This window comes from Ciconia boyciana, chromosome 2, assembly GCF_034638445.1.
Source record: "Ciconia boyciana chromosome 2, ASM3463844v1, whole genome shotgun sequence".
NCBI classification, from domain to species: domain Eukaryota; kingdom Metazoa; phylum Chordata; class Aves; order Ciconiiformes; family Ciconiidae; genus Ciconia; species Ciconia boyciana.
Window position 1 is genome coordinate 121,182,931 of NC_132935.1, and position 19,544 is coordinate 121,202,474.

At 36.4% G+C, this 19,544-nt stretch overlaps 1 protein-coding gene across 6 annotated transcripts in view; it reads right to left on the minus strand.

Annotated features, from left to right (window-relative positions):
• Positions 1-19,544, minus strand: part of NEK11 (NIMA related kinase 11) — a 100,063-nt gene that overhangs the window by 39,172 nt on the left and 41,347 nt on the right. For 5 of the 6 annotated variants that reach the window (XM_072853855.1, XM_072853856.1, XM_072853854.1 and 2 more), the window contains 6 exons: positions 18,108-18,257; positions 17,947-18,025; positions 17,348-17,433; positions 13,246-13,365; positions 11,062-11,155; positions 10,089-10,227 (listed from right to left, as the gene is read on the minus strand). In XM_072853855.1, the coding sequence (XP_072709956.1) occupies positions 10,089-10,227; positions 11,062-11,155; positions 13,246-13,365; positions 17,348-17,433; positions 17,947-18,025; positions 18,108-18,257 (668 nt within the window). The remainder of the gene's footprint in view (positions 1-10,088; positions 10,228-11,061; positions 11,156-13,245; positions 13,366-17,347; positions 17,434-17,946; positions 18,026-18,107; positions 18,258-19,544) is intronic. The other variant, XM_072853857.1, reaches the window with a different exon arrangement.

The following is a 19,544-nucleotide window of genomic DNA, read 5'->3' on the forward strand; positions in this document are numbered from 1 at the left end:
ACTCAGTTTTGCTGCTGAATCTGGCAGAGGTGGCCTGATACTTTCCCTTTCAATATGACGACAGCATTGGGAAGGAAAGAGCCCACGTGTTAATACAAAAAACTGCCCCTTAAGACAGTCCTTTCCTTCTCCCCGAGATTCAGTTCAAGAATGCCATTTTTAAGACATAAATTGGGGATGTTTTCACAACCAGAACTTACTGAAGGAGTAGAAAACAAATGGGAACAGTTCAGATCCAAACTTGGTGTAAGCAGCTGTGCGCATGAGAGTCTGGATGTAGCAAAGATGTAAAATACCTTTAATTTGCATATAAGCAGTAATATATGTTGGACAAGTACAAAAACAAGTAAATTATTGCAACCAAGCAAGTCTAGGAAAAAAGTATTGAGACCTTAAACACCTAGATGAAATGAACTGGTGAAAGTCAACGTATTTGCTAGATCGCAGGGGCGATCTGTGGAGCAGATGAAATAGCAGAACAAAAACCAAGCTCTTTCATTGCTGTCACCTTCTCATTTCCTCCAGCTAGTTGTCTGACAATCACACGCACTGAAAGCTAAACTGGTAGAAACTGCAAACTAATTCAGTATTTACAGCTACTTTCTGAGCAAATTCTCCCTCACTTGGAATTGGCTCCAGCTTCTTACGTCACCATATAATTTGGCCCAGCTCCCCAGAAATACTGTTTAGTTTGGTAAGTGAGCCAGAAAGCTGCAACTGGGGAGTGAACTGAGATTTCTTATTGAGTGTTCTTCAACACCATCCTGTTCACAGATGCTTTGTTTGCAAGTAAATGTCTGGTGCATCTTTATTTACATCAGTTTAATCTTGAGGCTGAAGTGCAGGGTAAAGTTATATTGCCCTGCAAGTAGGACAACCTGGAATAAAAACTAGTATCTTTCTAAGGAGGATTTAAAACACTGAAATTATCTGAAAGTATCTGCTATAGAAAAGTATATCGTATTTTTTGTACATATACAGTCTTGGTGCGTTTGCTTCTAATTGCTTCCTAAATTCACACAGTGTTTTGTAAATGTTTTTTAACATAATGCTTTGGAAGGAGTGAAGGGACTTCCTGTGTAGGTTTTAAAAAGACTTGGCCAGAATCATTTTAACTGTAGTCATTGACCAAGGTGAATTTTGAGGTAGGCTCTATTTATCAATGCCAAACTAAATCAGTATGAAAAATAGATCAGAAAAAAGTAGGAGCTATAGAGTAACATAATTTGCTCTCTCCCATACTTTCAAAGTGTTTGGGATTTTTAAATAACTGATGTGTAAAGACTTCATTCTGCAGGCTTCCCTCTGGGAAGCTGTAAGAGCAAGACTTCTTGTAAGAAGCAAGCTGTGAATTTTTGTGAAGCTGTGGAAAGATTTAAGTAGCTAGGCATACCGAACAGTACAGAGCTTTGGAAAAGGTTTCCTGAGGAGGTTATGAGTAGAGTTCAATTCCTGATGGCCATCAAATAAGCTAAAGCATTTGAGTAAAAACTTGAAGATAATGGACAATGCATAGAAGCCTCTACACAGAGGTGTCTAAATTACCGTAAACGTTAGACTCCAAAATGTCATAAATTCCCAAGAATATCTCTTTAACTCTATGGTTGCCCTCATGGAAGAAGGGTTTAAATGGGGAGCTATAACCAAAGCAGAAATCAGCTCTCCAAAGGCAATACTTCTAGGGAAGAACTCCTTAAACAAGAAGAAAAACATTTCAGTCAATTAAAAACAAAACAAAAAAAAGCACTGATTCATTTTTCTCTTTGTTAAACCTTGCTTTTGCTAGAATAAATCAGATTTACTATTCCTTTAATTAAATCTGGGACAAGGTGGGATTTCAGTGTGAAACCGAGCAATGAAAACACAAGACAGATGAGCAGGTCAGAGGGGCACAGTCCCAGCATGCCTACGCCCTCAAACCCTGCGAAAGTCTCAGGATTTTTGTCACCCCATGTGCCAAGGACAACTGAAGGACTGGTAGCTGTAAATGCCAGAACTAAACAGGCAAGCTTCTCTCAGCAAGCATCCCATATCATTTCAGCAAGTAGCTAGTCAGGGCATATGCCTTATAAACCTGGAAGTAGGGTAACCATAAGAAAGAGGAGACCAATGAGTAACCCACCCTAGAAGTCACTGCAACACTATCTTCTTAATTGAGACAAGTCCTTCTGGTTACAAAGGATACTATAACAACAATAATTCAGAAAGGTGCTTAATGCCACTTATTATAAATATTATTCTGTTCTATTTTGACTTGCCAGACTGAAAAACAAAACAAGACATGATTTTCCTAAAAGCCTTCGAGCGGTGTGATTGCCTGTATGTTCATATTTTGGAGTGTTACTCAGTTACCCAATCAGTATGCATAAGCACCCGTTTTACAGGCACTAAATAAAATGTGCATGTGCAGAGATGCTTAAAGATGTGCTCAGAAATATGACAGGCTTTTAACCTTCCAAGATTTAAAAAACACCTTGAAAATCCTTCAACGAAGCTAGTAAAAGTAACAGAGTAGGAAAAAACCCACAATATTTTATAATGAGTGAACATTTCCTATTTGAGAGTCAACTGAACTTTGTCCACTTGAAATTCAAAGCAGTATATCCATAACTTACAATTAGCAATGGAAATATAGAAATAATGTATGCAATTACTGTAACGTACTTAGCTATTTTGGAATTGTAATGAAATCAGGGGTTTGCCAGATGTAATGTATTACAACATATTAAGCTAAGGAATTTAACATGTTATAAACTTTGCAGTACGCAGAAATAAAAAGGAATATAATACAGATCAGAGAGATCATATAATATCTCCCTTTAATTTATATGCCTTCAATTTTTTGCATTCTTTTTCTGCACAAAGAATTTAAATACCACAAGTAGTTAGCTTAAGCTATTTTGCTCCTTTAACTTGACCCCTTCCCACACACAAACATGTCTATTAAGAGCAGAGTGGTAGTTTATGCAGACCTGGGGCTCTTACAGAAATGGATGTGAACACAGGTGAAGCTCCAACTAGTAATGTACTGGCAATCCATAAATGCAAGATACAATATTTTATTGGTGGCCCTTACGTCCAGTGTTGTTTTGCTGCATTGTCTTTTTCATTCCACGCACTTAAGTGCTGCAATGAGGACAAGCCCTTAGAAATATGGATGCATTTGCATATATAATTTATTGAATACTTTGAAAAAAAAAATCTTTCCTACTCTTGTTTACCATGTCTCATCAGCTGTGAAATTGATAGGAATATAAAGTGGCACTTTTTGCCACGCATGCCAGTGCATGGCTTTAAGTATTCATGCCTGTTAGTCTTTCATGCCTGTAGCTTGTTGAATTTAATGCTCCTTATGGCTCCTCTAAAAAGTATGGGGTTTTGGTAATGGAGATAGCTTTCAACCCAGTATCTTTCAACTGTAAAAATGGATCTAAATCAGAAGGATCAAAGATGATGGTAAGGAAATGGTAGTTTTTGTTGCATCTGTAATTGCACTGAGCTATCTGGAAGCAATTTTAGATACAGTTTATGATTTTGTAGCCAATTTCAAGGCAAGTTCTACTGTAGAAATTGAATCAGAAACCTTGAACATTTAGCTATTACAGTTGTATAACGGGATTATGCCTTGCTCTTCATGCTGTTTTCAGCTGCAAAGACTGAGCTTCTCTACTTAGAGGATTTTATATGTAGTAAACTAAGAACCTTTAGATATTCCACACTAATTTCCCACATGGATAAGTACAATGCATGCTCTGATAAAGATTTCTCTCAATTCATTACAAGTAAGTAAGTCCTCATAACTAGTGTTTCCTATTTATTAAATACCTCTGCAAACTTGGAGCCAGTCAAGAGGAACCAAGCTGTATGCAGAGCTGAGAGGAATTATGACATAAAATCTGGCTTCCTTAGAAGACACTGTAACCAAAGCAAAAGGACCTGCACTCAAATAATTGATGTGATGTAGTGACAGAGCTCCAATTTTCCATCCTACCTAGCCCAGTGTGTAGTAGCCCTCACAGAAAAGCCACAGTGGTCTACCAGTACTACAAAATCCATGGAAAAGATGACCCTCAGCATCTGAAACTTCTCTCAATATCCAGTTCTCTGGAAAACGGACATCTGCTCTTCTGGTTACTTTTTTGTATAATCAGAAAAGTAGACTACGAGCTCAATAAAGTTAATTAGTAGATGAAGATGAACTATATCGCTATACCAGAAAGTAATGCATTAATCACATGATGGTTCCAGTAGCTCTTTAGAAGGAGACCCCATGAGAAGGAACACTAAACATCTAATGAACCTGCCGAGCTGGAACAGCCTTGTTCTAGCTGGCATAGGAAGGCACCGACCGTATTCATCCATAACATCAAGGCTGGGTGTAGCTCATGGATACTTTTATTTTTTGGACTATAATTTTTGCTCATTTTTTAGAAAATAAATAATTTTATTCCAGCTGCAGTCAATATCATTCATGGAAATAAGCAGTTAAATACGGACAATTCTTTTTTACAGCTTTTTTTTTTTTTTCTTATAGGTAAACTGACCTTTAGTTGCCAGCACTACAACAGAATTTGCCTCACCATTATTTTCACGAAACCACTACTGTAAGCCAAGTACATGCACTGATCGTACAGTGATCGCCAGAAAAATGTACATTGGCATATCTATCCTAGCCTAAATGGATATAATTTCTATAAAGAAATGGGTCAAGAGACCGGGGGTGGGGGGGAAGTCATGTTAACCAATTCATTGCAAGGTGGCTTTTCTTTTTGATGATAATCAGAGAGGATGAATGACTTATTTCCTAGACAAGTATCAGTAAAAATAGGAAAAACAGATACAGGTTTATCCTGACACGTTTTGTATTGCCCATTCCTGCTTCGTTGCCATGATTTGCAAAATATACTTTTTAATATTCAGAAATCATTAATCAATAAAATGAGCTGGAGAAATGTAGCAGAAAAGAAAAAAGATAAACCAAAATACAAAGGGAATTTAGTTATTAATCATTAGCAATTTTATGCTATTCCTTGAAAATAAATGAAGTGTACAGATACACATCTATATTTTCGACACACAAGTATTTGTATTTAACACTGACAAGTGGCTCAGTGTCTCTGAGTACAATCTCTGTACAAAACTTACTTCAGCTCTTTTGTCTCTTGCTTGTACTTGCAGAAACTGAAGATGGAAAAGACATGAAGATAACTATAGTAAAGCAAAACTGTTCCCAGTAGTACAATATATTCTTAACTGCTCTGTTCACCCTAGTTTTAAATTATTTGTTTGATGACAGTTCCATAAATTCCTGGACACATAAGATGGAGACATCAACATTTTTCAATGAATATTAAATACAACTATAAAAAATCTTTCCATAAATATTTCATTATCAAAATATAATTTCTTTTAAGTTTTGTTTCCAATCAACAAATCTAAAAAATTTAATGCCGTTTAAAACTATTACATAAAATAGTTGCAAATGAGTAAAGCCATTTTTCATTGGTTTATATTTACAAAGGTTTACTTTTCCAAGGAATGCCTTAGTGGTCTAATTAGCTGAAACAATATGGTAAGAATATATACCATTCCAATGAAATACTCAACATACCACTTCAACCTTTTACTTAATATGGTTAATAATAATTATAAAAGTAATTTTCCTAGCTGACTCTTTCTTAGCAACAATGCTGCCTGTCTTTTTACAATTAAAGGGTACATTTTTTACTCCAGATTGTATGAGTAAAAGATGCAAAACTGTTAAGAAACATTGTAGTAACTTAAGAGAAATAGAAATTTAAAGCACATTTTTAAACCTTCACTATTGCAAGGAATGATACCTACCCACCTGCCATGACTCTGAAGATCTGTAGTGTGGAGAGAAGTAATAGCCAAACCAGATGAATCCTTTGCTCTAGCACGCACGCAAAATGCAACTAAATCAAGGAACTGGAGAGACAGTCCCAGAACCTGAAGATTTACAGAGATACTCCTTAATAGCCCAGTGTGCCTGACTACTTATCCTGCTGACACTGCATGCCAAGAGGATGTCCCATCCTTGTGTGGTTATGAGTTCTTCTAACCATATAGGCTGATGTTTTAGGAAAGGACACTTGATTTCCCTGCAAGCTCGGCCAGCACTGCAGAGCATCTCTTCAAACGCTTCCCATTGCAGCAAGCGTGCTGACCACGAGGAGGGTGGGAAGGGCGCAGAAGCAACACGCCGCTGGGTAACTGAGAGCAGCGCTGCACAGCCGGCCAGGGAGAGGTCTGCTCTGCTGGAGTTAGTATGCACAGCACTGCTTTCCAGAAGCTAAGCTGGAATGCATCACCCATACAAAGCAGGACCAGCATATTATAACAACGTACACTGGGTGACCCTGAGGAATGGAATAATGGAAAGGGAGAAAATTCAAAGAACAGAGTTATGAGTTTAAGCATTAAAACCAAAACAATCTATTGTAAATTGGCAGATAACAGCTTGGAAGCATCTTAAGGAAGGAATACGGAAGTGATCAGTGTTAAAATGTATGAATAGTACAGAAGTATTATACAGAGGTATCACACAGAAGGATTACTGCTGCCTATAAAAACATGAGGAGAATAAGCAAAGGAAGGAAGAGAACTACTTAAGCTGCAAGGCAATAAGGCAATGCATCTTAAAAGTGTTGGCATGAAACAGCCAGAAGTAAAAAGGTTCACAAGCACTGCAATATTTTGGCCCAGGAATAGCTTTCTATGCAGAGAAGCAGGGGGAACTTTCCAGAGTGTATAAGACAGGTCAAATTCTTTAGGAAAGGGGCAGTGCAAGTAGATGCCTATGGTAGCCACAGTCTGGACTTGGTGGTCAAATTGAAGCTTGTACTCTTTCCATGGAACAGAAGCAAGTGGTGGGATTGGGGGACAGCACTTTCTCTCTAGCAGAGCACCAACAGGAGGCAAGATAATGGCTCTGGAATATGTGTGCTTAATGCACAGCTTCCTCTCTTGGCTCATTAAAACAAAAATAGCATAACTTGCTATTCACATAATTTTTCACTGCTGCCCACTCCCAGTTTAAAACTGGATCCCTTTCTTCTTGAGCTTAAGTAATGCAAGCACAGATGATTTTCAAAGTGATTTCTGTCTGCAAAAGCTCATGTTTCTTTGATCTCTCCCCCTCCCCAAGTTCTTCATTTTCTGCTGAGGCATGGAGGATGCTGCAGAACATGTGCCCAGAATCCCAGAAGTGAACAGGGAGAAAGGCAACAGCATGCCAAGGTGTACCAGCCATCACAAGCTGGTCTGGCTTAGCAAGTGACATCTGAACAGTCAGGTTTAAAAACCATGCTCTCAATCAGTCCCACAGAACTCAGCCATGTTCCCAGCCTCTATGAGAAAAGAATAAATCTGCATAGTATAGCTGGATGGCACAGTAAGGAAGATGATGTTGAAGAACTAACTGAATTTATTGCCTGCAGCATTTCTCTGTAAGAGTAAGAATCAGATTATTCCTTTAAGTTTCTGAAGAACTTGTACCAGCTGTCAACAATCTAGATGAACCTTTTCTGTAATACACTGAGTTCATCTCAACATCAAAAGTACAGGGTCCACTCAGGTCGCTTTCATACTCCAAAAAATAAAACCTGCTTGAAGACTAACAAATTGGTCAGCAATTTTTTATTTCAGACAACTCTTTTAAATGTTCCTCAAGTGCACAGGGATGCTAATTAGAATGAAAAATGTTCAGAAGATCATTGCAGATTACGTAAAACAAACACAGAGGGAAGCTTAAACTTCTCAGGGAAGTCTACAACATTTAAATGTTTTTGACATTGCTGAAACTCGTCCACTGTGAAGTCCAAAACCCCAAACTGTCATAATGATTTTCATTTATCTAACTACACTGCCTTGTTTTTTCCCAACTTTCAGTAAATATGACTACCACTGCTAAAATTGGATCAAGATGCCATGGTTTTTAAACCTACTAACTAAAGCCAAACCTTAAGCTTTGTATTTGATGCCTTCCCCAATGACACACAACTGTGTTTCATAATGCTTTAGATAATTTTCAGTGAAAGCAGAGTGTAAGGTGGTTTATTTTCTGTGCCTCTCTCTAACCCTTTAAGAGCCTGGTCTTTCTGTCCTTCAAGCCCTGCTCTTCTGTTCATGTTGCAAATTTTTTTAAGGACTGCAGGATATGAGCCAAAGATACTTTGAACTTTCCTCCTGTTAGGATTGGGGTACTATCCCTAGCTGTTCCCCACCAGGTTTTCCCACTCCTGAGAGGATTTTTTAGGTCTGCCCTGAAGTAACTCTGCTGCTGACCCTCCCTGGCATTCATGAACAGACTCTTATCTCCTGCCTTTCTCCCCTTCCTCAACTGTTTTTAGTTGTTAGTCTGGTATTCGTAGTCTAACGTCTGCTAGCCTAGTATGGGTTAGCAAGATTTATTAACATGTAAGACAACTTTATAAAACCATTTTATAACCTTGCTTCTAGTTTTCTTGTTTTTTCTGTTGTATAGCCCATTGATCAAGAACCAAATTCTATTGAAAAATCAATAGCTGGAACTGTTTCTACATTTTCAAATACAAAGGTGCCATTAATAACTTAATTAATAATTAGACATGTAGGACATGCATGGTTGCACTGAAATGTTTAAAGAAAAGAAGAGTATGAATACTGAATAGACTAACAGCTTTGACATCAGCTTCAAGAATAACAAGGAATTCACAAAGAGAAGAAAAGAAACCATGTGATTTATCTTGCCTATCCATAACTCCTTTTTCTCATGAACCCACCACTTCAGTGTCAGAGACTCTGGCAAAAGCAATTAAACCTGCATTCAGTTTTGTACAATGGATTGACCCAACTTTTGCATCACAGATATAAATGCATCTAATTTCTGTCATTGTAGTTTAACAGCTTAATGACCTCTAAAGGCAGAAACATCAGTTTCTTTCCTTTCATGCATGTTGTTCTGTTTCTATTTAGGTATCTTTTTATGCTTCCCCTGGTACGTCTCCCACCCACATTTACTGCTTTCTCTTGGTCCTCTATTTGCAAGCTTCCCCACCCTACCCCCAGGATGTATTACTAGCAGCTGGGTTCTCTCCTACACAGGTCATCCCTCCTTATACTGTGAAATAGCAAGCCAACCACAGAGACATAAATGAGGCTACACTGAAAGAAAAAAGTCATTTGCTATTAAAAAAAAACCCACCTCCACCACAAACAAACTGATTTTGATGCCTTTAATTTAATGGCATATACCTTCACAGAAAAACACAAACCAACACTAAAAGGCAGAGCTATTAGAGAAAAGTAGTTTTCCTACTTAAAAGTACATTAATGCATACTTGCAAGATTCTAACCTGATTAAAAATCTTTCACCATAATAGTGCTTACACAATGATTCTTAAATATTTAAGAGTACAACGCTATTCCAGAACATTGCAGAAACAAAACATATAAATATGCTCTTAAAAATATTTTCCTCATTAAGCACAACATTTCCACAGACCGACTCTTTTTGAAAAGTTTGACTATTTGTTCATCTATCTACACAAAAGTACATGTTGTATAGTACTTCATATCGTCTAGACAGTGGCTAAGTATTTGAGGACAGTATAGGTAAGCACAGTTTAAAGAGTTTTCATCTGCTTCTCTCATTGTTACAAAGAAAACAGTATCAAAGTGTACCAAAGGTACAAACGCTCTGAATTCTTGTACTCATTTTTGCACTGGAGAGAGAACTTAGGAAATGCTTTTCTACCACCAGTCCTTTCATATGTGCAAAGTAAAAGCTATTTCCTTCTAACTCAGCATCTCATTTGGAGAAGGTGCGTTCACCTCTGTCGCTGCTCACAGGTCACTCAAACTCTGGGAACACAGGCCTCCTGCCACATAACCTTGCTCTACATCTGCTGTACATACATTCACCTAGATTATTTCCCTTCTCTCTTTGTAATTTTTTTGACAACTTTACAAATCTGACCACTTTTTATGCTGCAGTTTCCCCACCATAAATTAACTACAAGGGACAAAATCAAATCTTGTTTTGTTTATAGGAAGTTTCATTTCAACATCAAATTTTGAATTCTTACCATGGTCTGTAAGTTCAGACATGCAGAGTTGACTTGATGTCTCATTTCCACTTGGTTCATCATGTCCTATGGACACATAGTCGCATGTAATGACTGGCTGAGTATGAATTAGGGATTTTGAGGTCTGCTCATCAGACTCCTTAGTCGAACAAAGCAGCATGGAGAAACAGGTACAGTTAGAGCTTTCATCAGGATCACAATACAATGGTTGCCCTGATCTACACAACTGCCAGGACTTGTATTAGGCAAACACTAAAAAAAAATGCTAACGTTTTTGTAAATGATCAGTAGTGACTCAGCTATAAGCAGAGATGGGTTTAACTTTTTTTTTTCCCCAGACACAATGGGAAATAGAAACTAGACTGCATGCAAAAGAAAAGGTAGAAGAGAAAGCACTAACCAAAACCTCATTATTTCTGTGATGCTTTCACTCACCATTTCCAGACTGACACTGTTCCCTCTGTGATAAGACATAGTGCTAGAATTGAACAGGCCTATCTTCTGTTGCAGATAGCTTAAAAGCAAAGGACAGCTTACACTGGGAGTCATTCCAAGACTTCATTCTTACTAAAAAGCCAGTTGAAATGTTAATATTCTTAACTAATCAAATGAAAAGAACCCACAGCCATGCCAAATTAGAGTGTTACAATTCTAACTTATCTTGAAAATTAATGTATTCTGAACCCTGATGTCACACAGACTGTCAGTAAGTACACTTCAGAGAGCAGATTTAGATTTGAGGGTGACTTAATAAAAGAAAATTGTGCAATGAATAGAGAGTTTGGTGCACCATATCTGAATAACTGAATGCACTTTCCCTCATCACAGATCCACAGACTTTGATGCACTTCCAAATTATTAGTCTTAGAACAGGACTGTGCCTCTAGTGCTAAAGAAAGAGCGTGGAAAACAGAAAAGTGGTGTACACTGAATGTGCATAAATGAGGCCTCCGAAACAACAGCCCATACTTACATGTAAGACATTGACATTCAGCTGCTGAAAATTACGGGACCGGAATTCTCGCATTCTTTTAATATTTTCTTGATATTTTTCTTCTGCCAGCTGTCTGTAAATACAGAATACTTGTGTTTACAGTGTTTAGGATGTGATATCAGGGACTGCACAAAGGTATCTTCTAAAAGTAGATGTGGAAAAACAAACTCCATAATTAGAATTTGGTGCCAAATGTTCATGGCATCTACTGAAGGTGAGGTTAGTTTTAGTGAACTCACAAATACATTTCAGGCCTTATTTCCAAACACTATTATATTTTGCTTTCACAACTTGCGGAATATAATTGAGAAATAGTAAACTATTAGTCCCAGTCTTTTTTGTTTCTTCCAAAGATCTTAAATACTTTGGACTTTATTCCACCATGTAGTCCAGGGACCTTTCAGCTGAAGACAGGCACGCAACACTTGCATGCTAGGAACACTTCACCTGGGAGAGAGTTGGTAACTGCGTTTTTCTGTATGGGACTACTTAAACCAGGTGCTACATTAAGCAGCTCTTCCAGTTTCCATTACTATATTCCCTTCCCATCCATCTCTAGATTTGTACTGCTGAAAGCAGATCTCCAGTTTGAGAAGGTACTGGTCTTGCACTGTTTCCAATACTTTCAGCGAGAGTGAGCTAGCAATAACCCAGAGCTGAATATAGATCCATTTTAAAGATTCATGACTGAGAACAAGATTTGAAGATTAATATGTTGCCTTTATATTACAAAATAAATCTATTTAATGTTGTTGCTGGGGAAATAAACATGAAAACCTAAATAGAAAACACTGAAGTGCAAGAAAGTAAAGAAAATTAAAAGCAAAGTAGAACTATCCTACAATTAGTATCATTTCCTAATCTCCATCCATTTTTGAAAAATGAAAGGGGCAGACTTCCTATTTATAAATTTCATGTAAGTACAAAAATTGGCCTACCATATTATTGAAAACACCATGCAGAAGAGGTGTTAAATTTATACAGTTGTTTCAATTCAAGGAGATTTTTTTAAAATGAGAATAAATTTACATACCATCTCCAGTATCAAATGCAATGGTAAGCGTCAGACATACATGCTGATAAGACATATTTTCCAAAAGGAGATGAAGGCCTTCAGGTTTTTTTGTTTGTAGCCTTTGGATATGGGCATCACAAGTTGGCACAAGTAATGCTAGGACATGATTTCACTGAGCATTTTCACTCAACTGGAATTGCTATTGATTTGCAGGTGTATGTAGCTGCAGAGTTTCTGAGGCCATAAATTCAGACTTCATGTCACCTTGCGATATTTTTCTGTACTAGGACGTCACTGCCCTACTGAATTGCTAACTTGCTTTGGCATGACAGGGTTAAGATGCCAACTCTCATGATCAAAAATAATTATTCCCGCTAATATCCTCTATAAATAACTGAGCAAACATTTGTTAATTTACATTGTACTTTGCAAAATGCTTTTGAAGAATTAAAAATCAATGTGGTGCTTTTCTGATTTTCATTCGTACCAAATAAAACATTGAATATTTTTAACTGGGAAAAAATCAAGTGTGTCATCAAAACAGTATATTCTTCTTTTTATTTAAAAAAGGAATCCATGTGTACACACACAGCTTTCCAGCTGTTTCTCCTATTCCACTGAGAAACAGTACTTATTCTCCTTCAAATCTCCCCTTTTATTATGTCTCATGCACTTAATAAAAAAAAACATAAATCATAAAGCCTTTCTAACATGTCCATTCCCCCCATTTGATTATTTGATAAGACTGCCCTCTGAGCTATTAACTTCTATTGGCAAATCTGTCAGGCCAAAACAATTTAGAAAAGCTGGATTGTAACTAAATGTCCAGCTCCTCAGACTGTGCAATCCTTAAAATGACAAGTCATTAAAAAAAAATCTCCTGTTGTAACACACATGAAAATCTCTCATGTACTTATTTAACCAGAAACACAATGCTCAAAGTACCAGTTTTGGGCTAATGTTCTGACTTTTTTTCCTACATAAAAAATTACTGTGATTTAACTCATCCAAAATCCCCACTCACTTTGAGTAGCTGAAGACCCTTTCTATTTTTATTTTTACCTTGACAGTTCTAACTCTCTCGTTAGACTGTTGGACGGGGAAAACTGGATGGTTAGGGCACAATGCTAATGTTATGCTCAACTTACTTCAACTTCTTTGCTTTCTCATCTGCAGCATTTAACTTCCTCAGCCTCATTCGTTCCCGTGGTGTCATTTTCTGTACTTCAGACAGTTCCTGCAGAGTTTGTAAATGAACTTTCCTCTGCCTGAAATTGAATGCATGCAAGCCCATTGTCATATAAAAATGTAAATATCAGTATTTTGACTTGATATTGAAACATAGTGACATTTCAAATGGAATAATTAGAAAGTCACGGGTACTATAACAGACTAAATAGACTTTAGATTGGAAAGAAAATCCCTCTTTTAAATTGAAATATTTAAACTTAGACTTAGATTCATGAAGAACGTGAATCATTTCAGGCATTTCAGGTGAGAATGGAAAAAAGTAAACTCAGCTCCTTAAAAGAATAAATGTTGAAGCACAGTGAAATATTTACCCTGTCAGGCTTCATTATTGAGCATATCCCAAGTACAAAGGCAGTCTTTAAACGAGAACCACAGAAAAAAGCAGTATCGCCCATATATTTTACATTGATTGTTACAAGCTGTCTAGAATAAAAGAGAATATAAATGTGTCTTTAATGACAGATATAATTATCATGTTGTCCACTTGAATTTCTGGTCCTAATCAATAATAGCAATTCACCGGTAAAATGGTCTCCAAAGACCATCTCTGAAAGCTGAGCATGAACTATTGACATATGTATCTCAGCTGTATTTATCAACACAGGAGAGCAATATTAGTCCTATATTAGGAAAAGGATATTAATCTCAGATTTTTATCTCACATCCTACAGTAATTACAAAAATTAAACCATAGTCTGCAATGCCTTGGCAGTCATATTTCACTTACACCAAATTTTTCTATTATTTATATTTATGATATCAAGTATTCATTTCAAATTACTATTTTTGCCCTTATGAGATAAATGTGCTTCTGAGCTCTCATTTAAGAGCCCAGTTTTGTAGCCATACAAATTGCAACACCCCTTCTGGACTATCATTTTTAAATCAGGATTTTAATAAATGAGAAGTTTTCATTATGCTTTTCAAATGTTGACTATAGAGGGAAATAGTGTAAAGATAGGAATATTAGTGTGAAATATGAAAGACTAAAGACAAAGACAAGAAGAGTTCAATTATTCATAATAATGGAACTAACTCTTCAAGCATGAATAATGTAGACATATTCCTTGTCCCCTATAAAAAACTCTAATTTAAATTGTAAGAAACTCTTGGGAAAAAAAGCCATTTTTCATCCAAGTCAAAACTAAACTTGTACAGCTTTATGCTTACTTAAATATTTAAAATTTATGACTTGCATGGGACTGGAATAAAGTAAGCCATTAGAGGCCTTTACTAGAAGAAATTAGACTCAACTATACATGGCAAAAATAATTCCTGGTAAGAAAAAAAATCATAAATATAAAGTAGCAATGATTGGGGAGGACACCATAACAAGCAGCTCCTTGTACACTGATTCAGTATTGCTACATTACAGCAGATGTGTGAAATTCACTATGATTAAATTATTTCTCCTCCACTTTTCTGCTCTCTACCATTTTTCAGGTACTTTTATTTCATTTTACCTACCTGTTTAGATATGGGATTGCAGAAATTATTTGGCATTTTGCTTAGCAGTAGCAATACAGACAGCTAACATTCTCATAAATACAATGACAGCCATAATAAGATTATGACTTTATGCATATTCCAAATATTTAGCCAAAAAGAATCAGACTGCAGCACATTTGAAGATAATTTATAGTGAAGCTTCTCCTAGGATTTTTTTTCTCAAATTGATGCCCTGAATTTGAAAACCTCAAGGTAAATTTCCATGTTCAATCAAAAACAGTTGCTATCCATTGCTCCATAATTTTTAGGAGCTCTAAAACTCTGCACAGAAGCAGCTGACCTTCTATTTTGTTTTAACAAAAGTATAAGAACATGATGTTTGTCATTAGAACTTGCTCTTTCTCTTAGAGACTACAGACTTGCTTTTGAACAAGAATAGTTATAGACTCTGGGATACACATTCATGTCCTCCCCACATGCTAGCTCTGTCAATATATGATGTCCATTTGGAAGGTGATGAGACTCAATATATTCAAACTAATGACAATGGATCAGGTATGAAACATAGTATATGTTACAAATAATAGAACGTGGTTTTATCAGTCTGTTCTAGAAGCATGGGGATATTTGAAGTCTGGGTATATATTTTGCAGGTAAAAATACTGCTTCCTCAAAGCATCTACAATCTTTTGGTGCATACAGATAATTTGAAATCTTGTACCCACAAAATAAAGGCATGGATTAAAAGTTTCTTGTAGATTCTCATACTTTATGTTTCAATAAGCATTAAATACTCAGTATAATTCAGATAGAGTTGGCATAATATTTGGGCAAGATTTCAGTACCCCAAAACTATTGAAGGTAGATCTCTAAGGAACATCTCTGCAGTTAACTGTATTTAATTTGAAGAGGCAGGAATCCGCCTCTTCCGCAGGAATCTCAGAGTTAATTGAATCAACTTGAATACAGCAGCCATAGACAAAAGATACATGTAGTATTTCCTGTCTATTCCATATCTACCTGTCTGACTCTTGTATTTCCAGTATACCAGCAAAGGGTTATTTCTAGCAGAAGCAATCATACAGAATAGTAAGGCCAAAAACTTGACAGCAGTCTCAGCCGGCTCCATTTGCTGTTATTTATTAGATAGTTGTTACTAGCCAATACAGGTATCATTTACTGTCGCATTTTACATCTATGCTTGCAAAGTTCAACAACCTATTTATACTAAAGGTACCTATTTATACCAAAACAGAGAACTTTTCTCTGATTAAAAGACAGAGACTCATCTGTCAACAAGAGGGAGCAAGAACAGAAGTGACAAGGTGGAAACCCAAACCATAATTTCCAGAGATGAGAGCTTTACAGATACACTCCTAGTAGTTAAACTGAGTAAAAAAGATGTACAGAAGATTTTGCTGTGTTGAATTCCACTGTCTTTGCTTTGCTTTCTTCCTGCACTGATACTAAATAACATGTTGTTTGGAAAAGCTGAAGCTGGCCACCTCTCCTGAAGGGGTGCTTGCAAGCAGCAGAATTGGCAGCATCTGCAAAGTGACCACAGCTGCAAAACTGTGGGTCCTCTCCGAGAGCAGAGGTCACAAAAAACCAAAGGGGAAAGGCCCATTGCCTCAAAGGCGCTGCTAATTCTGCATTGGAGTGGGGGCTTCTTTATTGCTGTTACCCAGTAATTCAAAAGACATTTCAGATAGCTGTTAAAGTCTTGACAGTTATTTGGAGGAAACAAGAAACAGGGATGTCCATTGCGTCCGCACAGGATCACAAACTCCTGATTTTGAGCTTGCTAGCTCCTAACAGAACAAAACCACGTACAGAAAACTCAGGGACAGGAAGCAAAGGGGAGGGCCAGCTGCCATCGAAACTGCAGAGATAATTTACAAAGGCAAAATGAAATTGCCCATGCTGACATTTGCTTTAATCATTGCAGCATTGTAATTTAATGCAATTAACTAATTTAATATATATTCATTGCCTAAAAGAGAGATCATGTGTGAAGGCACTACTGATGTAAGAGCCAAGAAACATAGCTAGCCTTAATTTCTCACTATAGTTACAAGACAAATATAATAGTATCCTACAGATGTATTAGCTGAATATTACTTTAAGTGTATACGTTTTTAGCTTGGCATCATTTAGGAAACATAGCTTTCACATTCAATAGTTACTAGGTATACAAACAGCAGCACTATAAATGATCATGACATAACTAAAATGATGATCTAAACCTTCAAAATGTAAAAAGGTCATAATTTACATACCAATTGGTACTAAATTAACATATGCATATACTACACATGCATGCACAATTTACACAGTTATATAATAAAAATATTTGATCTGCAAATCCTTTTTTCCCCCCTAAATCTTAATTATGCATCTCACTAATGTGGTTGCTCTTCTGTATTTCTGGGGAATGGGTCCCTCTAAATATAAAGCACTACGAGATTAACACAAGTGTTTACAATTATATTATTTGGCAACACTGTAATTTCATATACTGCTGCCCATAAAACACTTAAAAATACTTACACAGCATCAAAAATGGGAGCAGCTTCTTTCCGCCAGTTAAGTGCCTTGTCTTTCACAGTCATGTTTGTGAACTTGTACTGTATATTCTGCAAGGAAATAAAATAGAAGTGGTATCAACACTTGAGGCTAAAGTGATCCAGACTCTTCATCTATGATCCAATACAGACCAAATGTAAAAACTGAGCAGTTTCCTTCCCCATCTTCTTAGAAAGCCAAATAATATATACACTGAAGCAGGGACCAAAAGAGCAAGATGCACTGTTTTTCATTGAAACTATGAGTAACCAGAACAGTTTAGATATTCTATGTACCCAGGCCCGAATGATCTGCACTTGTTACACGTAAATGCCCGTTCTCTTTATTGCTCATAACATTTAAAAGGGGATATATTCAGCATGTTATGTGACAAGGGCTTAATTTCTCACTGCCTCGCTGCCTCAGTCATATTTGTAATTTAGTTCTGAAAGTCCCCTGGATTAATGTTCCCATGAACTGCTATCTAATTATTTTTTCTCAACACATTTTCTCCACCTCCATTCTGCTTTTGCAAAATACATACTCTAATGGTAAGTGTACAGCTATAGCTTTTTCTTATATACCTTTAGTTGTTCATCAATATAAGGGATTTTTAGGATCTCTGCTGCTGCTGGTCTCAATGAAGGATTCTTATTTAACATGCTGAAACATTAAAAACCAGAAGTCATAATTAAGCAATTTTCCAAATTAACTTTAAAACCTGCTAAACAAGAAAATAACATACCTGCACAGCACAGCATTCAGTTTGCTTGGATATCTATCAGGAAGAGAAGGTGTATCACCTTCCACAATTTTTAACACAACAGACAAAAAATTGTGTCCAGTAAATGCATGGTTCATACAGCACATCTCATATAAAATGCATCCCAGAGACCTTGAAGAATAAAATAATAGGAATAGTATAAACAATATTTTTGAAAGTAGCATGCATAGTGACACTACAGTAAGTAAAATCACAATTGTATGCCCTTCTCTCCTGGGAATAGGATATTTAATTATCATGCTATCCATTTCATCTGAAATATCTTTATTCAGATCACAAATCAGTAACTTTGTAAACAGGAGAAATCATCATTCTATTTCCATAAGCGCAGGCACAAACTTAAATTCTGTACATAAATACACATATTCCTATATATATATATATGTAAAAATAAAGTAAAACCCTATTGTATGAACTACCTTAAGTAGTTACTCATTAAATTATGAAGGAAGTTTTTTAATTAGTGACCGACTGAGAAAATAGTTTAGTAGTGTTTGGACACACGTTTGTTTGAATTGGTTTTGCAAATTAATTTTTGACAACAAACTGAGGCTACAATTCAAGTTCAAATTACATAATGCCAGTTTCAAATAATAGAAGTATCTTCTATTGGCCACATGCTCAAAATAGATTATGAAATTGGTTTGTACTCAAAGAAATATCAAATATTAGAAGAGAGCATCATAGTGCAACATCTAAAACTAAATTTCCGCAAAATTTTATTTGGAGAAGAAAATAAATCTGAACATGTAGGTCTGGAGACCTAGCTAAGAACCACTGTCAGTTTTAAATCATTAAAAACCAGGAGAAATTATTACAAACAATTTTAAAAGGGCATCTGGTTTACCATCACCTTATTTACCAGGCTCTTATTCAACAGTCCTAATGGAGATCATAAAAGATCAACAAGTTGAACATTTTAACATAAACACTCTCATAATAATTTATATAATGACTATTCATAACAGTTTACACTTCAACTGGGTTCTGTCTGACAAATGTTTTTTAAAAATTAGGGGAGTTGAGCTTTCCAGGCTTTGAAGGACGCTCAGTGTTACCTCCAGTTTGCAGTCAGGAGAACTGAGGCACTGATGAGTGACTTGACCAAGGTCATAGAAAATGCTGGTGAGAGCCAGCTACTGGAACAGACTCATCTAAGTAACCAACTTAAATATCAGAGCAACTTTTAATGTAGTATTTGATTGTGGTATTTATAATTTACGATTCAGTCTGTCTGGCAATAAAAGAACAAGAGCAAATCATTTTAAAGCTGAAACCCAGGCTCTATGTACAATGCCAATAAGGAAGAGGAGAGGGAATAGGCGTACTTTTCAAAGCAGTATGTGAAAACAATTAGCAGAACATTTTTGCTAACAACTGCATAAAGACCAACTACTG